The 23,936-nt window shown below is 33.2% G+C and overlaps 1 protein-coding gene across 1 annotated transcript; it reads right to left on the bottom strand.

Annotated features, from left to right (window-relative positions):
* Positions 1-3,863: 3,863 nt before the first annotated feature.
* Positions 3,864-5,984, bottom strand: LOC149234579 (uncharacterized). Its single transcript, XM_089368316.1, has one exon. The coding sequence runs from the start codon at positions 5,982-5,984 to the stop codon at positions 3,864-3,866; it is 2,121 nt and encodes a 706-aa protein (XP_089224442.1).
* Between the last annotated feature and the right edge of the window lie 17,952 nt (positions 5,985-23,936).

Below are 23,936 nucleotides of genomic sequence, written 5' to 3'. Positions count from 1 at the left end.
GATATATTTACTCCCATATTCAATCACGATCATGATTCTATTGCAATTGATTTTTCGAAGCCACCTATTTATGATGATCTATCTGACAACAAAGTCCAAACACCCTAGACTATCGAGGCACTCCAGCTTGAGATGATTGTTATGTCAGGCCCTCGTTGTCTTTAGGCTAGTTTCTCATTCGGTTAGGAAATTGTTAAATCACCTAAGGCTCTCATCACTCATCTGTATGCATTGAAGATCAATCTCATAGATGTATCATGCTTCCTCCACTCGAACTGCACAATCCCATTGCTCATGCATTAGAGGAATCTTACATTGCGAGCACACGTGCACGACGCAAGTTGTCTTTGTTTCTTTTATTTTCTTGCGTTTCATAGTCAAGAGTATGTGTATGCTTCAAAGCTACATGCAGTGTCACACAACACCGTGATAAGTCCACGGATTGCATGTCATGTACTTGCACTCACTTATGTCCTGTGGACACTTTCAGAGGTGAAGTGTGTTTGTCTTCATTGTTATATCTTTCTTGTTTGTTGGTTCGCATAACTGGGTTGCTTGCAGACCAAGCCTTCACCAACATGGGTCAACCAATGCGGTAGTGGCTGCATTGGAAATATCACTTCACGCGATTAGGTCCATGCACCGTTAGCTTGGGATTAGGAGTAGTGTTTGCTTTCAGTTTATTTTCTTGCATCCTTGTTTGCTTTCTTGCTTTGCATGTTTGTTTCTCTACTTTCTTGTTTGCTTACTCACTTTTCTTTTGCATTTACTTATGATTCTGATTTTCTTTGTTACTTGTTTTCTTGTCTTGTTCATAGGAAAATTTTGCATGAAACCATGTATAACTCTTGAAACAAGTTGGGTGAAGTATAAGAGGCCTTATGCAACTATCACTACTTTGTTATCTATCATCCTTCCTCTGTATGAAGAAATTGTTACTTTTAGTCCATGATACGTCGATGGAAAATACATACTGTTCGAAGTGAACCTTAGTGAAAACATAATGCTTGTGCGCTAACTAGTGTAACCTACTCTAGTTAGTTGTTTTTGGGTTAACCCTTGGCAACTCAGTCAAGTAGAGTAAGGTGAGGGGGAAAACCTTTACAAGCATGTGAGAGGTATATAATAAACTACTTCTTTGAAGTAACAAACTCTTTTGCTCTCAATAAGTTAGGATCCCTCTTCCCCCTCTAAAAAGAATAAGTGTTATGCACAGTTATGAAAATGAAAATTTTCAAAAATGAAAAATGAATAAGGTGAAAGAATAGAAAGGCTTCCTGTGCAGAGATATGATGCAAGTAGCTTTGTGAAGATACTGACTAGGCTCACTGGTAGTGAATCGATGCTTGTGTTCCTGCGTGACTCTGTCGAGGTACTGTCAAGGCCTGTTGGAAATGGAGCAACACCATCGATGAAACTAACACTCTGATGACTATAATGCTTATGCAACAATATACCCTGCAAAACCAATCAAAACAACTGTGTTGCCTTGGCTTGGAATGTGTTTCAATCAACCAAGAGCTTAGAAGATGCTAAATATTACAATCAAGCAAGTGTGGATACCAAGACGAACTCAGAACTGAACAAAAGAGATCTGTAGGCGGTGGTGAGAGTCGTCGGTGGAATTTTTGGGTGGATGTGTGTTTCTTCTCAGTGAGGCAGTTGGAGATACAGAATGGAGCCAAAGCTGATTTTCGTAAAAAAATTGATACTTGGTGCTCACAAACCCACATTTCTCCCCATATTGTAGACGCAAATCCAACGACGCTCGTCAAAACCAAGACATATTTCTCAAGGACTCAATCAAAATGGATTTGTTTCAATGATTTGCAGGATCTCAAGGCAGTAAGTAAAAACTATTTTTTCCATGCAACCTAGGAAATAAGGCTCTAAAAAACCTCGGATATTTGCCAATTGGTTACAAAGTTTAGAATATCTCTCCTAGGTAATGTAATTAACCTCGTTCTGAGAAAAACCCATGTTTTATCTTTTGTTTGGCTAGAAAACATGTTTCAAAAATGGCGTTTTTAAGTTATTACGCATTTGATGGATTGTAGATTTCTGTGGTTAGGTTTTTTAGTATTTTCACTCGGATATTCCACAGTTTTCATTTTTGTTTTGTCGACGTTTCGAGTCTAGACCAAGACTCATCATCAGGACTTGATTTACAAAAGAGAGAGCCAACAATGATAAATAAGGTTAAGGTTGAGATGTCAAGTATGTGAGCCGACCAACTTACTGATTTGAATTAACTAGAATTTATTTTATTATGTATTTATTTATTTATTTATTTATTTTAGCATACTTGGTTATTTATTATAGTTATTATTAATTGTTTTGAGTGAAATAGTTTATGTAATAAGTTATTTATTATATTTTATTTAATAAATTAATTTACCAAATTGTGATTTAGTTTTTTATTATGTTTATTCATATATATATATATATATGTATATATATTAAGGAGGATAATTTATTATTAATGCTGTGATAGCTTAAATGTTTGTTAACGTATTATAATAATTTTCTGATATATTAATTTTTATTTATTATTTATGTAATTTATTATAGTTTGTTTATTAATGGCTTGAATTGAATTGTTTATGTTTTAATATTGTTTATTATATTCTATTTAATAAATTAATTTATCCTAAAGATTTTGTTTTAATTAATTTATTATTATAGTTATTTAATTACTTGTATTAAGTAAATGTATATGAAATAAGTTATTTATTATATTCTGTTTGATAAATTAATTTATCCTATGATTTTACTTTGATTATGTTTATTTATTTATATATTATGTTTATATATTTATTTATTATTTTTATTATGATTTGATATATTAATTTTATTTATTATTTTTATTTATTATGTTTATTTATTTATATATTATGTTTATATATTTATATATTATGTTTATATATTTATTTATTATTTTTATTATGATTTGATATATTAAGGAGGATAATTTATTATTAATGCTGTGATAGCTTAAATGTTTGTTAATGTATTATAATAATTTTCTGATATATTAATTTTATTTATTATTTATGTAATTTATTATAGTTGTTTATTAATTGCTTGAATTGATTTGTTTATGTTTTAATATTGTTTATTATATTCTATTTAATAAATTAATTTATCCTAAAGATTTTGTTTTAATTAATTTATTATTATGGTTATTTAATTACTTGTATTAAGTAAATGTATATGAAATAAGTTATTTATTATATTCTGTTTGATAAATTAATTTATCCTATGATTTTATTTTGATTATGTTTATTTATTTATATATTATGTTTATTTATTTATATATTATGCTTATATATTTATTTATTATTTTTATTATGATTTGATATATTAATTTTATTTATTATTTTTTTTTTTATTTATTATGTTTATTTATTTATATATTATGTTTATTTATTTATATATTATGTTTATATATTTATTTATTATTATTGTGATTTGATATATTAATTTTATTTTATCTATTGTTCATGTAAATTATTATGGTTGTTTATTAATTATTTGAGTTGAATGATTATTAATATTTTTATAATCTTATAATTTTTTTTTTTTTTTTTTTTTTTTTTTTTTTTTTTTTTTTTTTTTTTTTTTTTTTTAATAATTGCTTGAGAATTGTTTAAGTTTGATTATTATATTTTATTTATTAAATAAATTTGTCATAAATATTTTGTATTAACTAATTGCAATTTTACCCTAATTTAGATTATTTATTTATCTATATATATTTTTTTATTTTATTTTTTATTTTTTATTTTTTTTTTATTTTTTGGGAGAATTATACTAGGATTATTGAGGATAGGAGAGGAGCCGATTTGATCAAAGAGGGCAACTCAATCTAAGGGCGTGAGGATTGAGGTCCAATTCCTACTAACTTCCAAGCCTCCATCCCTGTTTAGGTTATGAGGGTGTTTCACAATCTCAAGAGCTTCTCGGACTTTACGCTTGAAATAGTGTCTTTCATTAGCAATGACTTTTGTGTTTTCAAGGCATATATGATGGTTTGTCTTTCCTACATGTTCTGCCAAGGCTGAGGACCGGGTTCTTTCCCTACGGATATCTGCGCTATGCTCTTTCAACCTGATACTAACCGATCTACCAGTTTCCCCAATGTATTGTTCTCCACAGGAACAGCTGATAATATAAACACCTTTTTGTTGAAGATATTCTGGGCTATCTTTCACAGATTTCATTTTTTGTCTAATAGTTGTCAAGGGTTTGAATGAGGTTTTTATATTCTTTTTTAGGAGGATCTTGGCAAGTTTGTCAGTTACGCCATGGATATAAGGTAGGTAGGCGCTAGCGGCTGGGGAATTGTTAGTTTTGTTATTATTATTGCCAGATTTGGCTTTTTGAATGACTTTGAAGATGTCTTTTTTATTGTATCCAAGCTTGGAAAAAGCTTTTTTCAAGTAGGTGATTTCCTCATCAGTATGTTTCTCATCTGAAATTCTACAGGCTCTGGTGAAGAGGGTTTGAAGAACCCCCATTTTTTGGGCTGGGTGGTGGTGGGAGTCTGCGTGGAGATAGTTATCAGTATGAGCCTTTTTCCTGAACACTTTGTGACCTATAGAACCATCCTCGTTTCTAATGAGGAGGATGTCCAGGAAAGAGATGCAATTATTCTCCTCAGTTTCCATTGTAAATTTGATGTCCTTGGAAATGCTATTGAGATGGTTCAAGAAGTTTTTAAGTTCGTCTTCTCCATGGGGCCAATCCACACTGGTGTCGTCCACAAACCTGAGCCAAAACTTAGGTTTTAAAGGGTAGGTGTCAAGAGCCTTCTTTTCAAACTTTTCCATGAAGAGATTGGCTACAATAGGTGAAAGGGGTGATCCCATAGCCACTCCTGATGTTTGCTCAAAAATCTCGCCTTGGAAGGTGAAGAAGGTGGACCGTAGACAGATTTCAGCTAATCTAGCAGTTTGTGGGTCCGCCACTTCTTTCACTACTTGCACTGCTTCATCTAATGGAATTTTAGTGAACAATTGCACAACATCAAAACTGACGATTTTATCACCTGGATCTATCTTGGCATTTTTGATGAATTCCACATATTGGCTGGAGTCTTTTATGTAAGAACTGGTTTTTCCAACCAGTGGAGCTAATTTTCTAGCGACATACTTTGCTAATTCGTATGTGGGAGATCCTATAGTATTCACTATAGGTCTCAAGGGGACATCTGTTTTATGAATTTTGGGGGCTCCATAAATACGAGGGGTAATTTCACTGTCAGGGGTAAGCTGTTTTTTCAGTTTATCATCTAGATTAGTTTCTTTTATGGCTTTCTTGACAAGTCTGGTGATTTTGGAGATGGGGTTCTTCTCTAGTTTCTTGTAGCTACCACTGTTGTATAAGTGTTCCTTCATTTTGTTTATGTAATCATCATGGTTCATTACAACAGTGGCACCTCCCTTGTCGGCTTTTAAAATGACAATATCATTGTTATTCCTTAGATTTTTTAGGGCTATGAGCTGCTCTTGGTTCAGATTCTTTTTAGGCGGTCTGGCTTTCTTAAGGATAACTGCACATTCTTGTCTGACCAGTTCTTTTTCTTCTTCTTTTAGAGATTTGATTCCATCTTCAAGGCCACAGATAATTTCCTCTACAGGGATTTGCTTGGGGGCTAGGGCAAAATTGAGACCTTTATCTAGGATTTCGATTTCTTCTTTTTTCAACTCATAAGATGAAATATTTATAACCTTGTTGTTGCTGGTTATTTTATTGTGATTTTTAGATGTAATGTTTGTATTATTTATATTATTAAATACCTCATTACTATCATTTAATATGTTCTTGCATTTACCTAAGTTTTTTGTTTTACAATAATTATGCTTATCCTCATTACTAGTTCTATTATTCTTATTTAAATTGTAATCTGTGCTGGTTAAGTTCTTGTTATTTAAGCTCACCTTATTGTAATTTGCAGCTTCAAACGAGATGATTGATGGCATGTTTTGAATGGTGTTGTCGCTATGTAGATTTACGCTGGAGCTGCATGAGGTTTCAACGCTGTCCCTTGAAGGTTCATTATTTTTATTTTTACCCGTCCCGGTATTGCTGCAAATCTCAGAATCGTTCAGGCTTCGGTTATATATTAATTCACTGCAAATTCGGTTTGCTATGTTTGACCTTACAATACCTGCGTTGTCCAATGTATTGTTGCTGCGTGGTTTCTCATTGTCTCTGGTCTCGGCACTCTTTTCTTTGCTGCGTATATCACTAGTCTCCGCATTTCTTTTCCAAGTATTGCACTCAGGCTTTCTTGGTTCAATTTGCTATGTGGTGGTTCTCGAGACTAGTTATGTATCTATCTAGTAAGGACATACACATCTAATTGGATACACATATAATGGGTTTCATCAATGCACTAATTCTTCTCCTTCCATAAGCATGGATACAGACGATGTGACCACCATACCCTTTACAGTCTTGGCCTCTATGAAAGCTCTCAGAACATTTAGCATTCTGTCAACTTCCAACTAGATGACATCATTCTACATAACAGTAATTTCAAGTTGCTAAGTATTAATACTTAGATGCATATATGTGAACGACATCTTGTTTGGGAAAATTGAAGTGGCCAAGTTACATACCTGGGGATCTTTAGGGACAAAGTCAATAGGACTGGCCACACGAAAAACTTCATCAAAGCCATGAATGGAAGCCACAAAGCTACCGTCTAGTAGATCCACTATGAATAACTTGATCATCTTCTCCCCAGATTTTGATTCGACCATTATTCTTCAAACAGATTATGGTAGCTTCGATTCTTATTTCTACAATTGTGAATTTTTATAGAAATAATTAATGGTTCTCAATCTTAGGCAGCTAAGGATTCAGAATGAATGTATTGGAACCTAAAAACAAGGTTGTCAACAACCGTCGAACCAAGATATGGAGGAAAATGGCATTGAAGAATAGGACATAGCGTTTTGAAGGTCACTACAAACCATAACTAGTCAATATGTCCGACTAAACCAAACAAAGAAGTTGGATCAGAATAGAACCACCCTACCAATCTAATTTGACCCCTCTTTGGTGTGAACGACTAGACCAGCTAACTCGTATGATACAGTTCAGAACACATGCAAAGAATATTAGAATTTAGAATTGTTTTTGAGCTATGTTGCACAAACCAGAGCCTCTTCGAGCAGGATTTTATTTTTTATTTTTTATTATGATGGATTTTTGAATTTTGGATTCCATGCTAATGCAAATTTTTTCTTTGCAAATCACATGAGAGCCAGTTATCAATTTGCAATTTCTCAATTCTCTGAAAAAATTGATAATTTTTAAGAAAAAATTTACATTTTCCTTATTCAAAAACATGAAGAAATGAGACAGCCATGAACCAAACTGAACCATGTTTCCAAAAAACCCGACGACTTCTGAAAAACTACAAACTAGGAGGCCGAGAACTAGATCAGAATGATAGAGGAGGGAAGGGGGGAGATATCCCCTCCTATCGAGACGTGGTGGTAGGGGATTCCTGCCAGAACACAAGTAATCTGAAACAAGCAGGAGCTATAAACAAAATGTCAGCACTTGTCCTCAGGGCAAGATGGTTAAAATAGACCTAGAAAAAGCCTATGATTGACTGAATTGGGATTATCTACAAGGAATATTGAAGGCATTTGGCTTTGATGCAAGATGGATAAGCTGGATTATGTCAACGGTAACAATTCCAGTTCTAGATATTATGCTCAACGGATCTCCTACAGAGGCATTTAACGCAACCCGAGGGCTCAGGAAAGGTGACTCGCTTTCCCCCTTCTTGTTTATCCTGAGAGCGGAAGGCCTTGGAAGGTACATAAAGGGGAAAGTCAGAAGTGAATAGTATACTAGCCTCAGACTCTTGGGGAATGACCTACCATTAACCCACCAACAATTTGTAGATGACATAATGATGTATGGACAACCATCGCTCAAGGAAGATAGGAAAATTATGGAAATTCTTGCAAACTTCACTAGCTCTTCAGGGATGGAGATAGGCAAAGATAAGTTTGATATATTTTTCTTCAACACAATAGCACCCTCACAAGGCTTCTTAGCAAGATTAATTGGATTCAGAATAGGAAATTTCCCCACGAAATACTTAGGCATTAAGCTAAATGATCAGCAGAACCGAGTGGCCGACTGGGAACCCCCGTTGGGCAAAATCCAAAGAAATATGCAGAATTGGACATTCAAAACATTGAATATGCCAAGTCATGTAATACTACTAAGATCAGTATCGCAATCTATCCTGATATGCCAACTCACCAGTCAAGCGACTCCCAAAACAGTATGCCAAAATATGATAAACATCTTCAAAAAGTTCTTATGGCAAGGGCCTAGAACAAAAAAAAAATGGGTGCTTCTATCATGGAATTGGCTTAGTGAACCACTAAAAGAAGGAGGCCTAGGACTCCGAGATCCCTATATACTAAATCAAGTTATGAGAACAAATTATGGTGGAAATGGATCAAGGGAGGGGTAGACCTATGGAAACAACTATGGTTAAGGAAGTATGACATACCTAGGTCTCTAGAAGGAAAGTTGAGACTCCAAGATGACAAGATAGGTTTAGCAATATGGAACCTAGCTGTAGACAATAGAAATCTAATCACCAATCATAGCTTCTGGGAAAACAAAGGAGGTGACACAGCAAATTTCTGGGAAGAATCGTGGCAACACAGAGAAAAACTAAATAGCAAGTCCTAGCTGGAAGAAGTCCACAAATATACTAACATCCATGGGGAAAAACAACTAAAAGGTTATGGTGCATAGATCCAGGAGAATACTAGAGAAAGTGGAAACAAAAAAAGGACTGGTGAGAAGCGCCAGAAACACCCTAGTGGAAGCTATATGAAAATGAAATGGAAACCAATAAAATAGCAAAAAAAGAAGGGTTGGACATACTAAGATGGGCCTAAAGGATCAAAGGAATGCTCACAATTAAAAAGGGTTACCAACTACAAGCAGAACATCTCAGGCATCAAGGGACAAATACATGGGAACGCATATGTTATGAAACTAGCTCACAAAAAGATAGAAAAGATAGATGAACACCTTAGAAATAAGCATCTTCGAGGGGCCAACCTCCTTTACATTACACAAATGAACAATTCTTAGATGATACAAATGACAAGACCTCCTTTCTATATATAGGGGTTTAAGGGGTCATAATATAATCAGAGCCAACATAACAATAATAATGTAAGGGCACAATAATAACAATAGTGGGCTTCTATGGGACGTAATAATAATAATATGGGGACTACATGGGCACAACAATATAATAAGAGGGTTGTACTAATAACAATAAGGGGTTACACTAGTAGTATAGGGGCCTAACATGCCCCTCTCCTTCAAAATGTGTTTTCCTCAACACTTGAGTAGTTCTTGATGTTTCTGTATAAAGTTATTGTCCTCCCATGTGGAATATTTAGTGGGTAAGTTCTTGCACTTTATGAGATACTCTGAAATTGATCAATTTCGTAGCTATCGAGTTCTTGTTTCTGTGACTGCTCCAGGTTCCAATATGATTTTTCCTTCCTCTTCAAGTTCTGGCAATATTGTTTGAATTGGGATATTCTACAACTTTTGAATGAGTGGCCACACTTCTTTGTCCTTCTTCCATTCATCCCTTGCTTTGTTTATCCAATCTGGTTGGATAATAAAAATAGCACAAAACAATGCTTCCACATCCTCATCCTTTCTTGAGAGTGCATCTGCAACAAAAAAATTTATGCCCTTTTTTGTAGATGATGTCAAAGTCATAACCCAACATATTTGTGACCCATTTTTTCTATTCTTCTAAAGATAATATTTATTCTAAAAAGTATTTAAGACTATCACAATCCATTTTTACCTTGAAGTGTCTTCCCATTGGGTAAGGTCGCAATTTCTTAAGTGCATGTAATATTGCCAACATTTCCTTCTCATAAATAGCTTGCTTGAGATGTAGCCGTAAAAATACCCAATCACCTACATCAAAATGTTTTTCACTGCGATGTTGATCTACCTGTTGTTTCATTCGATTACGTGCCAAAGTGGTGTTATCCTTTAAAAGTTGGATAACTTTTTGTTGATGCTCGATGTGATCTTTCACTGCTTGAACCTTTTTCTTCTTGATATGTCCTTCTATCTTGAGAGTTTGAGGAGTGGTAATTTCTTCCAATGCTTTACAAGATATGGTCAGATTCATTTCTTGATGCTCGATGTGATCTTTCACTTCTTGAACATTTTTCTTCTTGATATGTCCTTCTATCTTGATAGTTTGAGGAGTGGTGATTCTGGCCAATGCATTACAAGATATGGTTGGATTAATTTCTTCTTTCTTGATGTGATCTTTCACTTCTTGAACCTTTTTCTTCTTGATATGTCCTTCTATCTTGAGAGTTTGAGGAGTGGTAATTCTTGCCAATGCTTTACAAGATATGGTTGGATTCATTTCTTCTTTCTCTGGGGTTGGGTCCTGGCATATATCCTCCCCTTTTGATGTTTCTTGATCATGTTCTTCCTTCTATTCATACTCTATGTAAAATAATTTCTTCTCAGCACACTTTTGACCTTTAGAGCATTTTCTATCACAATTGTAACAAAGCCCTTTTTCTCTTTTTTCTTCCAATTGTTGTGGTGTAAACCTTGTAGGTTGTGGAAGGCTAGCAGAAGAAACACTTCCATAATTATAGTCTTGAGTGGTGGGATTCCTTGTATCCATAATTTTGCTTTCAATTTTTCTTGCCAACTTGAATGCCTTCTCCAATGAATCAGGTTCCCAAAGACTAACCTCATGTTGGATGTTATCTTTTAAAGTACCTATAAAGACATCTATCCTTTGCTTCTCTGGAATATCATTTACCATTATATTCAATTTTTGAAAATCCTCAATGTGCTTTGCCATTGAAAACTTTTGTTTGAGATTTTTCAATTGGCTAAAGAAGGTGTTTTGCTTTGTATCCTCCTAATGTGCTATCATTTCCTCCATGAAAATTGACCACGTTACAAGTGGTTTACGAGAAGAAAGCCCTTCATACCATAAAAATTGATCCAATTCTAAATATGAAGATGCAATACGTACCTTTTTTAATAGTTGCACCTCTTGTAGATCAAAATATTGCTCCATATGTAGTATCCAGTTTACCGGATCCTTGCCATCAAACTTCCTCATGTTGCCTTTTCTTGATTTTAGGAGCTCGATCTTGAAATGACTATAACTCTCTAATTTCAGCTCCTCCAGTTTTGAAATTGCAACATGAAGTATCCTCTGTGTCCTCTTTCAAATGCCACAGTCTGATCAAAATTTGATTCTCCAAGAAAGAGTTATGCACAATCTCCCAAGATGACTTGATTATATACCTTTCCAGAAGAGCAAACTTGTATGAAGTGCCACGTGTCACTGTTTCGACATTTGGGTCTAAACAACAAACTTGGAAAAACTTATAATAAATTAGTTGTGAACCGCCTTTGAGGACAATGATCACTAACTCTTACGCGTGAATGTGAGTTCATTTATCATCATCAATCAAGAAAAATTAAGATATACAAAATGACCAACTAGATATATAAAGAAAACAAATTCTTAAGCAGTAAAACACAATTTAAATCTTACCTCAAAATCTATAAATAAAAATACTATAAAATTAAGTGTACAAATATATACGTAATATATTTTTATAAATTGAAAATTCAATTGAGTTGTTTTAATAAACTTAAACTCAAGTTGAAATTTTCATTTTAATAAAACATAGTACAAAACATGTTATAAGATAGTAAATTGCTCATTTAAACAAATGCCACTACAATGTTCATGGCCCGATCAAAAAGTTTTTTGCATGATTTCCCAAAAAGAACAGCTTCATATTGATTTGAATCACAAAAACAACAATATTAGCGCTTTTGAATAACAAGGACAACAATATTAGCACTTTGGTAACATTTTCTAAACACTACAAATATATGTTAAATACAATTTTTTAATCAAAATAATTAATATATATATATATATATATATATATATATATATATATATATATATATGATATTAGATATTTAAAAAATTAAAAAACTATTTTAGATTACCATGGACAATGGTAATAAAGATAATAATGCATTTTAAATTTTATTTAGCTATATTTAATATTGGAATTGCTACATAGTCTTTGTACATAACATACAAATATAAAAAGGAATAAAAAATTTATTATGTTAAATATTAAAAATATAACAAATTATTTTAGATTACAATAAAAAAGATAATAATATATTTTAAATGGTATTCAACTATATTTCATATTAGCATTCTACATACTATTTGTATTATAATATATTAATCTTTATTAAATATATAAACTAGAAATTTGTGATTATATATATATATATATATATATATATATATATATATATATATATATATATGTATGTATGTATGTATATATGTATATATATTAAAAAATTTATGTATAAAATTTAAATATTTTTTTAAAATTGAATCTTTGAATCATTATTTTGTTTTTATTTGAAAATATTTATATAAACTAAATAACATTACTTTTTTAATATGAAAATATAATAAAAATTAATGATATACTTAGTTAAAAGTAAACATACATACATTAAAACATATCTATATCATTAAAACTTATTCATATCTAGAACTAAAAAATGAATATCATGTTTTTTTATTTTACTTAAATCATTTTCAAACGATATTTATATATAACTTAATTTTGTTTTATAATAATATTTTTAAACATAATAAAATTATTTGTAATAAATTAAGTTTTATAATAATTAAATAAAAATAGTTACATTTTAATTTAATAGTATTGAAAACTAAAACTTATTAATATCGAAAATACAATTTTAATTTAAAATTCTTTATAATATAAACATATTTTCAAGTATTTCTTTAACAATGTAATTCTCAAAGAGTTTCCAAATTCCCTAAAATGTTCCAAACAAAGGGATGATTCCTTCATGTTCCCAACTTACCATAAAGAGGAGCGGTTCCTATACAACTATGTTCATTGCTCATCAAATTGTCATGATTATTCAAAGCATCCCTAACTTCAAATATATCTTTCAATTATAATTATAAACAATGTTTAAATGTTTAACATTTTCATATTGCTTGAATATCTTGGTAGGTATCTCTATTTTGGAATAAGGCTTCCAGAATTTTTTTATTTTTGGATTAAAAAAATTAAGTGAATCTATGATCTAAAGTTCTCAGCAATGGAAAGTCTCTACATCTTGTTAGTAAACAAAATATTTAAACTCAATAGGCATTTTTATGCCATGATTTGCGCAAACGTTAATCTCTCATAGCTTGAGAGAAGTGGTAGAGAAAATATTAATCTCTGCTACCTTGACAGAAGTGGTGGTCAAGATCAAACACATACAAGAACTTTGTGGTGGAAAATTATCAAAACTAATAGAGGGATATGCAAGAGTGTACAGTAAGAACATTGACAAGCATGCCCACTGAAGCTTGCAACATTGTTTATAGGAAGAGAAAATTATGATTCTTTTTTGCAAACATCTAAGTTATCATATTACAGTTTAATAAATATGTTTTCCTATTATCATATATGGTTTCATACTTTAACAAAAGATTCGCCAAGAGTTCACAATGTTTTATTATTGGGTGAAATATTTGGCAAGATCTTACAAGATTTTATAATTTAGTGAAAGGTTTGCCGTGATTTTACAAGATAAAACATTCTGGTGAGAGATTTTCCAAAAAAAATTATATATACATATTATATTATTGATAAAATCGCCTTCCATTTTTCTTATGTATCATGGGGATTCACCCATTTATTATACATATAAATATTAGGGGGTTCTTAAAATTTTCCCTTTGGCCTAGCCTGAGTTCTTACATGACTTCCTTGTCATGCTTCACGAGGAAGATGGATGTTCTGAAGAACAGGCAAGTTTGATGCTTGCATAGACACTTCATGGATCCCCACATCAGTCGTTGTGCAGCCTATCGGCCGACAGCGTGCACTCACTTGAGAAATTATGTGATCTCATTGAAGATACTTTCTATCATTTTTATCCAAGACATCTTGACCAAAAATTGTTACAACGGAAGGCTCCACATGAATCGCCTATGGATTTTTGGCAGTGCTTCTGTGATTCATAGTTTCAAGCTTTGAAGGGTTGGATGAAATTTCCATATCTTTGGGATAGACTCGAGTACTATCTTAACAAGTCACTCTGTCCCAAGAAGAAGTATGAGCCCAAGCCTCACTCAACATACTTCAATGATGGAGTTGTGCAATCATAGAAGGATACGGTAATTGTCACAAGTGGCTCTCTGACATCCCCTCATCAAATAGCTCCAACACTGCAAAGTAATGCGAGGGAACATGTATCAATTTAGTTGTCACATCTTCTGAACATCACTTCGCTTAATTTTCGCACAGATTTTGTTGTGAGTCCATCGAGTTGTCATATGCATTTTCCACCACAACCTCCATCTTCATACTCGGATGATCCTCCAGATGATACTGCCTTGTGTTCTTAGTTTCTGGACTCTACACTTGTTGTGAATGAGGATCAAGACATCGAAAGAGTTGGTGTTACACAACCAACATGCACTGTCATTCATGAAGAGTATGACTGGGGGCTTGAGAATCAACACTCGGTGAAGGATGACTCCCTTCTGTCTGAGTCCCCTCCATTATTTCCCGACATCTTTGGTGAACCTGCCATCCATGATTTTGCATGTGTATCTTCATCTACAAATGCACCCATTGTTGATCACTCGCCGGATACACCAGATGTCAGTCCATCATCTGACGAGGAAGAGGATAAATTATTCGTTGAAAATCTTCTTGACTTTTCATATGCCTTTTCCAGAAACATAGAGGATGATTTTGTTTGCTTCTCATCTACCCCTTTATTTGACTCATTAGATCATGAGGATGCCGATATAATTATTGATTTTTCTGATCATAGTTGCGGTGATATATTTACTCCCATATTCAATCACGATCATGATTCTATTGCAATTGATTTTTCGAAGCCACCTATTTATGATGATCTATCTGACAACGAAGTCCAAACACCCTAGACTATCGAGGCACTCCAGCTTGAGATGATTGTTATGTCAGGCCCTCGTTGTCTTTAGGCTAGTTTCTCATTCGGTTAGGAAATTGTTAAATCACCTAAGGCTCTCATCACTCATCTGTATGCATTGAAGATCAATCTCATAGATGTATCATGCTTCCTCCACTCGAACTGCACAATCCCATTGCTCATGCATTAGAGGAATCTTACATTGCGAGCACACGTGCACGACGCAAGTTGTCTTTGTTTCTTTTATTTTCTTGCGTTTCATAGTCAAGAGTATGTGTATGCTTCAAAGCTACATGCAGTGTCACACAACACCGTGATAAGTCCACGGATTGCATGTCATGTACTTGCACTCACTTATGTCCTGTGGACACTTTCAGAGGTGAAGTGTGTTTGTCTTCATTGTTATATCTTTCTTGTTTGTTGGTTCGCATAACTGGGTTGCTTGCAGACCAAGCCTTCACCAACATGGGTCAACCAATGCGGTAGTGGCTGCATTGGAAATATCACTTCACGCGATTAGGTCCATGCACCGTTAGCTTGGGATTAGGAGTAGTGTTTGCTTTCAGTTTATTTTCTTGCATCCTTGTTTGCTTTCTTGCTTTGCATGTTTGTTTCTCTACTTTCTTGTTTGCTTACTCACTTTTCTTTTGCATTTACTTATGATTCTGATTTTCTTTGTTACTTGTTTTCTTGTCTTGTTCATAGGAAAATTTTGCATGAAACCATGTATAACTCTTGAAACAAGTTGGGTGAAGTATAAGAGGCCTTATGCAACTATCACTACTTTGTTATCTATCATCCTTCCTCTGTATGAAGAAATTGTTACTTTTAGTCCATGATACGTCGATGGAAAATACATACTGTTCGAAGTGAACCTTAGTGAAAACATAATGCTTGTGCGCTAACTAGTGTAACCTACTCTAGTTAGTTGTTTTTGGGTTAACCCTTGGCAACTCAGTCAAGTAGAGTAAGGTGAGGGGGAAAACCTTTACAAGCATGTGAGAGGTATATAATAAACTACTTCTTTGAAGTAACAAACTCTTTTGCTCTCAATAAGTTAGGATCCCTCTTCCCCCTCTAAAAAGAATAAGTGTTATGCACAGTTATGAAAATGAAAATTTTCAAAAATGAAAAATGAATAAGGTGAAAGAATAGAAAGGCTTCCTGTGCAGAGATATGATGCAAGTAGCTTTGTGAAGATACTGACTAGGCTCACTGGTAGTGAATCGATGCTTGTGTTCCTGCGTGACTCTGTCGAGGTACTGTCAAGGCCTGTTGGCAATGGAGCAACACCATCGATGAAACTAACACTCTGATGACTATAATGCTTATGCAACAATATACCCTGCAAAACCAATCAAAACAACTGTGTTGCCTTGGCTTGGAATGTGTTTCAATCAACCAAGAGCTTAGAAGATGCTAAATATTACAATCAAGCAAGTGTGGATACCAAGACGAACTCAGAACTGAACAAAAGAGATCTGTAGGCGGTGGTGAGAGTCGTCGGTGGAATTTTTGGGTGGATGTGTGTTTCTTCTCAGTGAGGCAGTTGGAGATACAGAATGGAGCCAAAGCTGATTTTCGTAAAAAAATTGATACTTGGTGCTCACAAACCCACATTTCTCCCCATATTGTAGACGCAAATCCAACGACGCTCGTCAAAACCAAGACATATTTATCAAGGACTCAATCAAAATGGATTTGTTTCAATGATTTGCAGGATCTCAAGGCAGTAAGTAAAAACTATTTTTTCCATGCAACCTAGGAAATAAGGCTCTAAAAAACCTCGGATATTTGCCAATTGGTTACAAAGTTTAGAATATCTCTCCTAGGTAATGTAATTAACCTCGTTCTGAGAAAAACCCATGTTTTATCTTTTGTTTGGCTAGAAAACATGTTTCAAAAATGGCGTTTTTAAGTTATTACGCATTTCTTTTCCAAGTATTGCACTCAGGCTTTCTTGGTTCAATTTGCTATGTGGTGGTTCTCGAGACTAGTTATGTATCTATCTAGTAAGGACATACACATCTAATTGGATACACATATAATGGGTTTCATCAATGCACTAATTCTTCTCCTTCCATAAGCATGGATACAGACGATGTGACCACCATACCCTTTACAGTCTTGGCCTCTATGAAAGCTCTCAGAACATTTAGCATTCTGTCAACTTCCAACTAGATGACATCATTCTACATAACAGTAATTTCAAGTTGCTAAGTATTAATACTTAGATGCATATATGTGAACGACATCTTGTTTGGGAAAATTGAAGTGGCCAAGTTACATACCTGGGGATCTTTAGGGACAAAGTCAATAGGACTGGCCACACGAAAAACTTCATCAAAGCCATGAATGGAAGCCACAAAGCTACCGTCTAGTAGATCCACTATGAATAACTTGATCATCTTCTCCCCAGATTTTGATTCGACCGTTATTCTTCAAACAGATTATGGTAGCTTCGATTCTTATTTCTACAATTGTGAATTTTTATAGAAATAATTAATGGTTCTCAATCTTAGGCAGCTAAGGATTCAGAATGAATGTATTGGAACCTAAAAACAAGGTTGTCAACAAGCAAGTGTCGAACCAAGATCTGGAGGAAAATGGCATTGAAGAACAGGACATAGCGTTTTGAAGGTCACTACAAACCATAACTAGTCAATCTGTCTGACTAAACCAAACAGAGAAGTTGGATCAGAATAGAACCACCCTACCAATCTAATTTGACCCCTCTTTGGTGTGAATGACCAGACTAGCTAGCTCGTATGATACAGTTCAGAACACATGCAAAGAATATTAGAATTTAGAACTGTTTTTGAGCTATGTTGCACAAACCAGAGCCTCTTCGAGCAGGATTTTATTTTTTATTTTTTATTATGATGGATTTTTGAATTTTGGATTCCAAGCTAATGCAAATTTTTTCTTTGCAGGTCACATGAGAGCCAGTTATCAATTTGCAATTTCTCAATTCTCTGAAAAAATTGATAATTTTTAAGAAAAAATTTACATTTTCCTTATTCAAAAACATGAAGAAATGAGACAGCCATGAACTAAACTAAACCATGTTTCCAAAAAACCCTACGACTTCTGAAAAGCTGCAAACTAGGAGGCCGAGAACTAGATCAGAATGATAGAGGAGGGAAGGGGGGAGATATCCCCTCCTATCGAGACGTGGTGGTAGGGGATTCCTGCCAGAACACAAGTAATCTGAAACAAGCAGGAGCTATAAACAAAATGTCAGCACTTGTCCTCAGGGCAAGATGGTTAAAATAGACCTAGAAAAAGCCTATGATTGACTGAATTGGGATTATCTACAAGGAATATTGAAGGCATTTGGCTTTGATGCAAGATGGATAAGCTGGATTATGTCAACGGTAACAATTCCAGTTCTAGATATTATGCTCAACGGATCTCCTACAGAGGCATTTAACGCAACCCGAGGGCTCAGGAAAGGTGACTCGCTTTCCCCCTTCTTGTTTATCCTGAGAGCGGAAGGCCTTGGAAGGTACATAAAGGGGAAAGTCAGAAGTGAATAGTATACTAGCCTCAGACTCTTGGGGAATGACCTACCATTAACCCACCAACAATTTGTAGATGACATAATGATGTATGGACAACCATCGCTCAAGGAAGATAGGAAAATTATGGAAATTCTTGCAAACTTCACTAGCTCTTCAGGGATGGAGATAGGCAAAGATAAGTTTGATATATTTTTCTTCAACACAATAGCACCCTCACAAGGCTTCTTAGCAAGATTAATTGGATTCAGAATAGGAAATTTCCCCACGAAATACTTAGGCATTAAGCTAAATGATCAGCAGAACCGAATGGCCGACTGGGAACCCCCGTTGGGCAAAATCCAAAGAAATATGCAGAATTGGACATTCAAAACATTGAATATGCCAAGTCGTGTAATACTACTAAGATCAGTATCGCAATCTATCCTGATATGCCAACTCACCAGTCAAGCGACTCCCAAAACAGTATGCCAAAATATGATAAACATCTTCAAAAAGTTCTTATGGCAAGGGCCTAGAACAAAAAAAAAATGGGTGCTTCTATCATGGAATTGGCTTAGTAAACCACTAAAAGAAGGAGGCCTAGGACTCCGAGATCCCTATATACTAAATCAAGTTATGAGAACAAATTATGGTGGAAATGGATCAAGGGAGGGGTAGACCTATGGAAACAACTATGGTTAAGGAAGTATGACATACCTAGGTCTCTAGAAGGAAAGTTGAGACTCCAAGATGACAAGATAGGTTTAGCAATATGGAACCTAGTTGCAGACAATAGAAATCTAATCACCAATCATAGCTTCTGGGAAAACAAAGGAGGTGACACAGCAAATTTCTGGGAAGAATCGTGGCAACACAGAGAAAAACTAAATAGCAAGTCCTAGCTGGAAGAAGTCCACAAATATACTAACATCCATGGGGAAAAACAACTAAAAGGTTATGGTGCATAGATCCAGGAGAATACTAGAGAAAGTGGAAACAAAAAAAGGACTGGTGAGAAGCGCCAGAAACACCCTAGTGGAAGTTATATGAAAATGAAATGGAAACCAATAAAATAGCAAAAAAAGAAGGGTTGGACATACTAAGATGGGCCTAAAGGATCAAAGGAATGCTCACAATTAAAAAGGGTTACCAACTACAAGCAGAACATCTCAGGCATCAAGGGACAAATACATGGGAACGCATATGTTATGAAACTAGCTCACAAAAAGATAGAAAAGATAGATGAACACCTTAGAAATAAGCATCTTCGAGGGGCCAACCTCCTTTACATTACACAAATGAACAATTCTTAGATGATACAAATGACAAGACCTCCTTTCTATATATAGGGGTTTAAGGGGTCATAATATAATCAGAGCCAACATAACAATAATAATGTAAGGGCACAATAATAACAATAGTGGGCTTCTATGGGACGTAATAATAATAATATGGGGACTACATGGGCACAACAATATAATAAGAGGGTTGTACTAATAACAATAAGGGGTTACACTAGTAGTATAGGGGCCTAACATGCCCCTCTCCTTCAAAATGTGTTTTCCTCAACACTTGAGTAGTTCTTGATGTTTCTGTATAAAGTTATTGTCCTCCCATGTGGAATATTTAGTGGGTAAGTTCTTGCACTTTATGAGATACTCTGAAATTGATCAATTTCGTAGCTATCGAGTTCTTGTTTCTGTGACTGCTCCAGGTTCCAATATGATTTTTCCTTCCTCTTCAAGTTCTGGCAATATTGTTTGAATTGGGATATTCTACAACTTTTGAATGAGTGGCCACACTTCTTTGTCCTTCTTCCATTCATCCCTTGCTTTGTTTATCCAATCTGGTTGGATAATAAAAATAGCACAAAACAATGCTTCCACATCCTCATCCTTTCTTGAGAGTGCATCTGCAACAAAAAAATTTATGCCCTTTTTTGTAGATGATGTCAAAGTCATAACCCAACATATTTGTGACCCATTTTTTCTATTCTTCTAAAGATAATATTTATTCTAAAAAGTATTTAAGACTATCACAATCCATTTTTACCTTGAAGTGTCTTCCCATTGGGTAAGGTCGCAATTTCTTAAGTGCATGTAATATTGCCAACATTTCCTTCTCATAAATAGCTTGCTTGAGATGTAGCCGTAAAAATACCCAATCACCTACATCAAAATGTTTTTCACTGCGATGTTGATCTACCTGTTGTTTCATTCGATTACGTGCCAAAGTGGTGTTATCCTTTAAAAGTTGGATAACTTTTTGTTGATGCTCGATGTGATCTTTCACTGCTTGAACCTTTTTCTTCTTGATATGTCCTTCTATCTTGAGAGTTTGAGGAGTGGTAATTTCTTCCAATGCTTTACAAGATATGGTCAGATTCATTTCTTGATGCTCGATGTGATCTTTCACTTCTTGAACATTTTTCTTCTTGATATGTCCTTCTATCTTGATAGTTTGAGGAGTGGTGATTCTGGCCAATGCATTACAAGATATGGTTGGATTAATTTCTTCTTTCTTGATGTGATCTTTCACTTCTTGAACCTTTTTCTTCTTGATATGTCCTTCTATCTTGAGAGTTTGAGGAGTGGTAATTCTTGCCAATGCTTTACAAGATATGGTTGGATTCATTTCTTCTTTCTCTGGGGTTGGGTCCTGGCATATATCCTCCCCTTTTGATGTTTCTTGATCATGTTCTTCCTTCTATTCATACTCTATGTAAAATAATTTCTTCTCAGCACACTTTTGACCTTTAGAGCATTTTCTATCACAATTGTAACAAAGCCCTTTTTCTCTTTTTTCTTCCAATTGTTGTGGTGTAAACCTTGTAGGTTGTGGAAGGCTAGCAGAAGAAACACTTCCATAATTATAGTCTTGAGTGGTGGGATTCCTTGTATCCATAATTTTGCTTTCAATTTTTCTTGCCAACTTGAATGCCTTCTCCAATGAATCAGGTTCCCAAAGACTAACCTCATGTTGGATGTTATCTTTTAAAGTACCTATAAAGACATCTATCCTTTGCTTCTCTGGAATATCATTTACCATTATATTCAATTTTTGAAAATCCTCAATGTGCTTTGCCATTGAAAACTTTTGTTTGAGATTTTTCAATTGGCTAAAGAAGGTGTTTTGCTTTGTATCCTCCTAATGTGCTATCATTTCCTCCATGAAAATTGACCACGTTACAAGTGGTTTACGAGAAGAAAGCCCTTCATACCATAAAAATTGATCCAATTCTAAATATGAAGATGCAATACGTACCTTTTTTAATAGTTGCACCTCTTGTAGATCAAAATATTGCTCCATATGTAGTATCCAGTTTACCGGATCCTTGCCATCAAACTTCCTCATGTTGCCTTTTCTTGATTTTAGGAGCTCGATCTTGAAATGACTATAACTCTCTAATTTCAGCTCCTCCAGTTTTGAAATTGCAACATGAAGTATCCTCTGTGTCCTCTTTCAAATGCCACAGTCTGATCAAAATTTGATTCTCCAAGAAAGAGTTATGCACAATCTCCCAAGATGACTTGATTATATACCTTTCCAGAAGAGCAAACTTGTATGAAGTGCCACGTGTCACTGTTTCGACATTTGGGTCTAAACAACAAACTTGGAAAAACTTATAATAAATTAGTTGTGAACCGCCTTTGAGGACAATGATCACTAACTCTTACGCGTGAATGTGAGTTCATTTATCATCATCAATCAAGAAAAATTAAGATATACAAAATGACCAACTAGATATATAAAGAAAACAAATTCTTAAGCAGTAAAACACAATTTAAATCTTACCTCAAAATCTATAAATAAAAATACTATAAAATTAAGTGTACAAATATATACGTAATATATTTTTATAAATTGAAAATTCAATTGAGTTGTTTTAATAAACTTAAACTCAAGTTGAAATTTTCATTTTAATAAAACATAGTACAAAACATGTTATAAGATAGTAAATTGCTCATTTAAACAAATGCCACTACAATGTTCATGGCCCGATCAAAAAGTTTTTTGCATGATTTCCCAAAAAGAACAGCTTCATATTGATTTGAATCACAAAAACAACAATATTAGCGCTTTTGAATAACAAGGACAACAATATTAGCACTTTGGTAACATTTTCTAAACACTACAAATATATGTTAAATACAATTTTTTAATCAAAATAATTAATATATATATATATATATATATATATATATATATGATATTAGATATTTAAAAAATTAAAAAACTATTTTAGATTACCATGGACAATGGTAATAAAGATAATAATGCATTTTAAATTTTATTTAGCTATATTTAATATTGGAATTGCTACATAGTCTTTGTACATAACATACAAATATAAAAAGGAATAAAAAATTTATTATGTTAAATATTAAAAATATAACAAATTATTTTAGATTACAATAAAAAAGATAATAATATATTTTAAATGGTATTCAACTATATTTCATATTAGCATTCTACATACTATTTGTATTATAATATATTAATCTTTATTAAATATATAAACTAGAAATTTGTGATTATATCTATATATATATATATATATATATATATATATATATATATATATATATATATGTATGTATGTATATATGTATATATATTAAAAAATTTATGTATAAAATTTAAATATTTTTTTAAAATTGAATCTTTGAATCATTATTTTGTTTTTATTTGAAAATATTTATATAAACTAAATAACATTACTTTTTTAATATGAAAATATAATAAAAATTAATGATATACTTAGTTAAAAGTAAACATACATACATTAAAACATATCTATATCATTAAAACTTATTCATATCTAGAACTAAAAAATGAATATCATGTTTTTTTATTTTACTTAAATCATTTTCAAACGATATTTATATATAACTTAATTTTGTTTTATAATAATATTTTTAAACATAATAAAATTATTTGTAATAAATTAAGTTTTATAATAATTAAATAAAAATAGTTACATTTTAATTTAATAGTATTGAAAACTAAAACTTATTAATATCGAAAATACAATTTTAATTTAAAATTCTTTATAATATAAACATATTTTCAAGTATTTCTTTAACAATGTAATTCTCAAAGAGTTTCCAAATTCCCTAAAATGTTCCAAACAAAGGGATGATTCCTTCATGTTCCCAACTTACCATAAAGAGGAGCGGTTCCTATACAACTATGTTCATTGCTCATCAAATTGTCATGATTATTCAAAGCATCCCTAACTTCAAATATATCTTTCAATTATAATTATAAACAATGTTTAAATGTTTAACATTTTCATATTGCTTGAATATCTTGGTAGGTATC

Source organism: Pinus tabuliformis, chromosome 8 (genome assembly GCF_031772625.1).
Source record: "Pinus tabuliformis cultivar Carrire ecotype Pingquan chromosome 8, CPIR1, whole genome shotgun sequence".
Taxonomy (NCBI): Eukaryota; Viridiplantae; Streptophyta; class Pinopsida; order Pinales; family Pinaceae; genus Pinus; species Pinus tabuliformis.
This window is presented reverse-complemented; position numbering and strand designations above follow the sequence as displayed.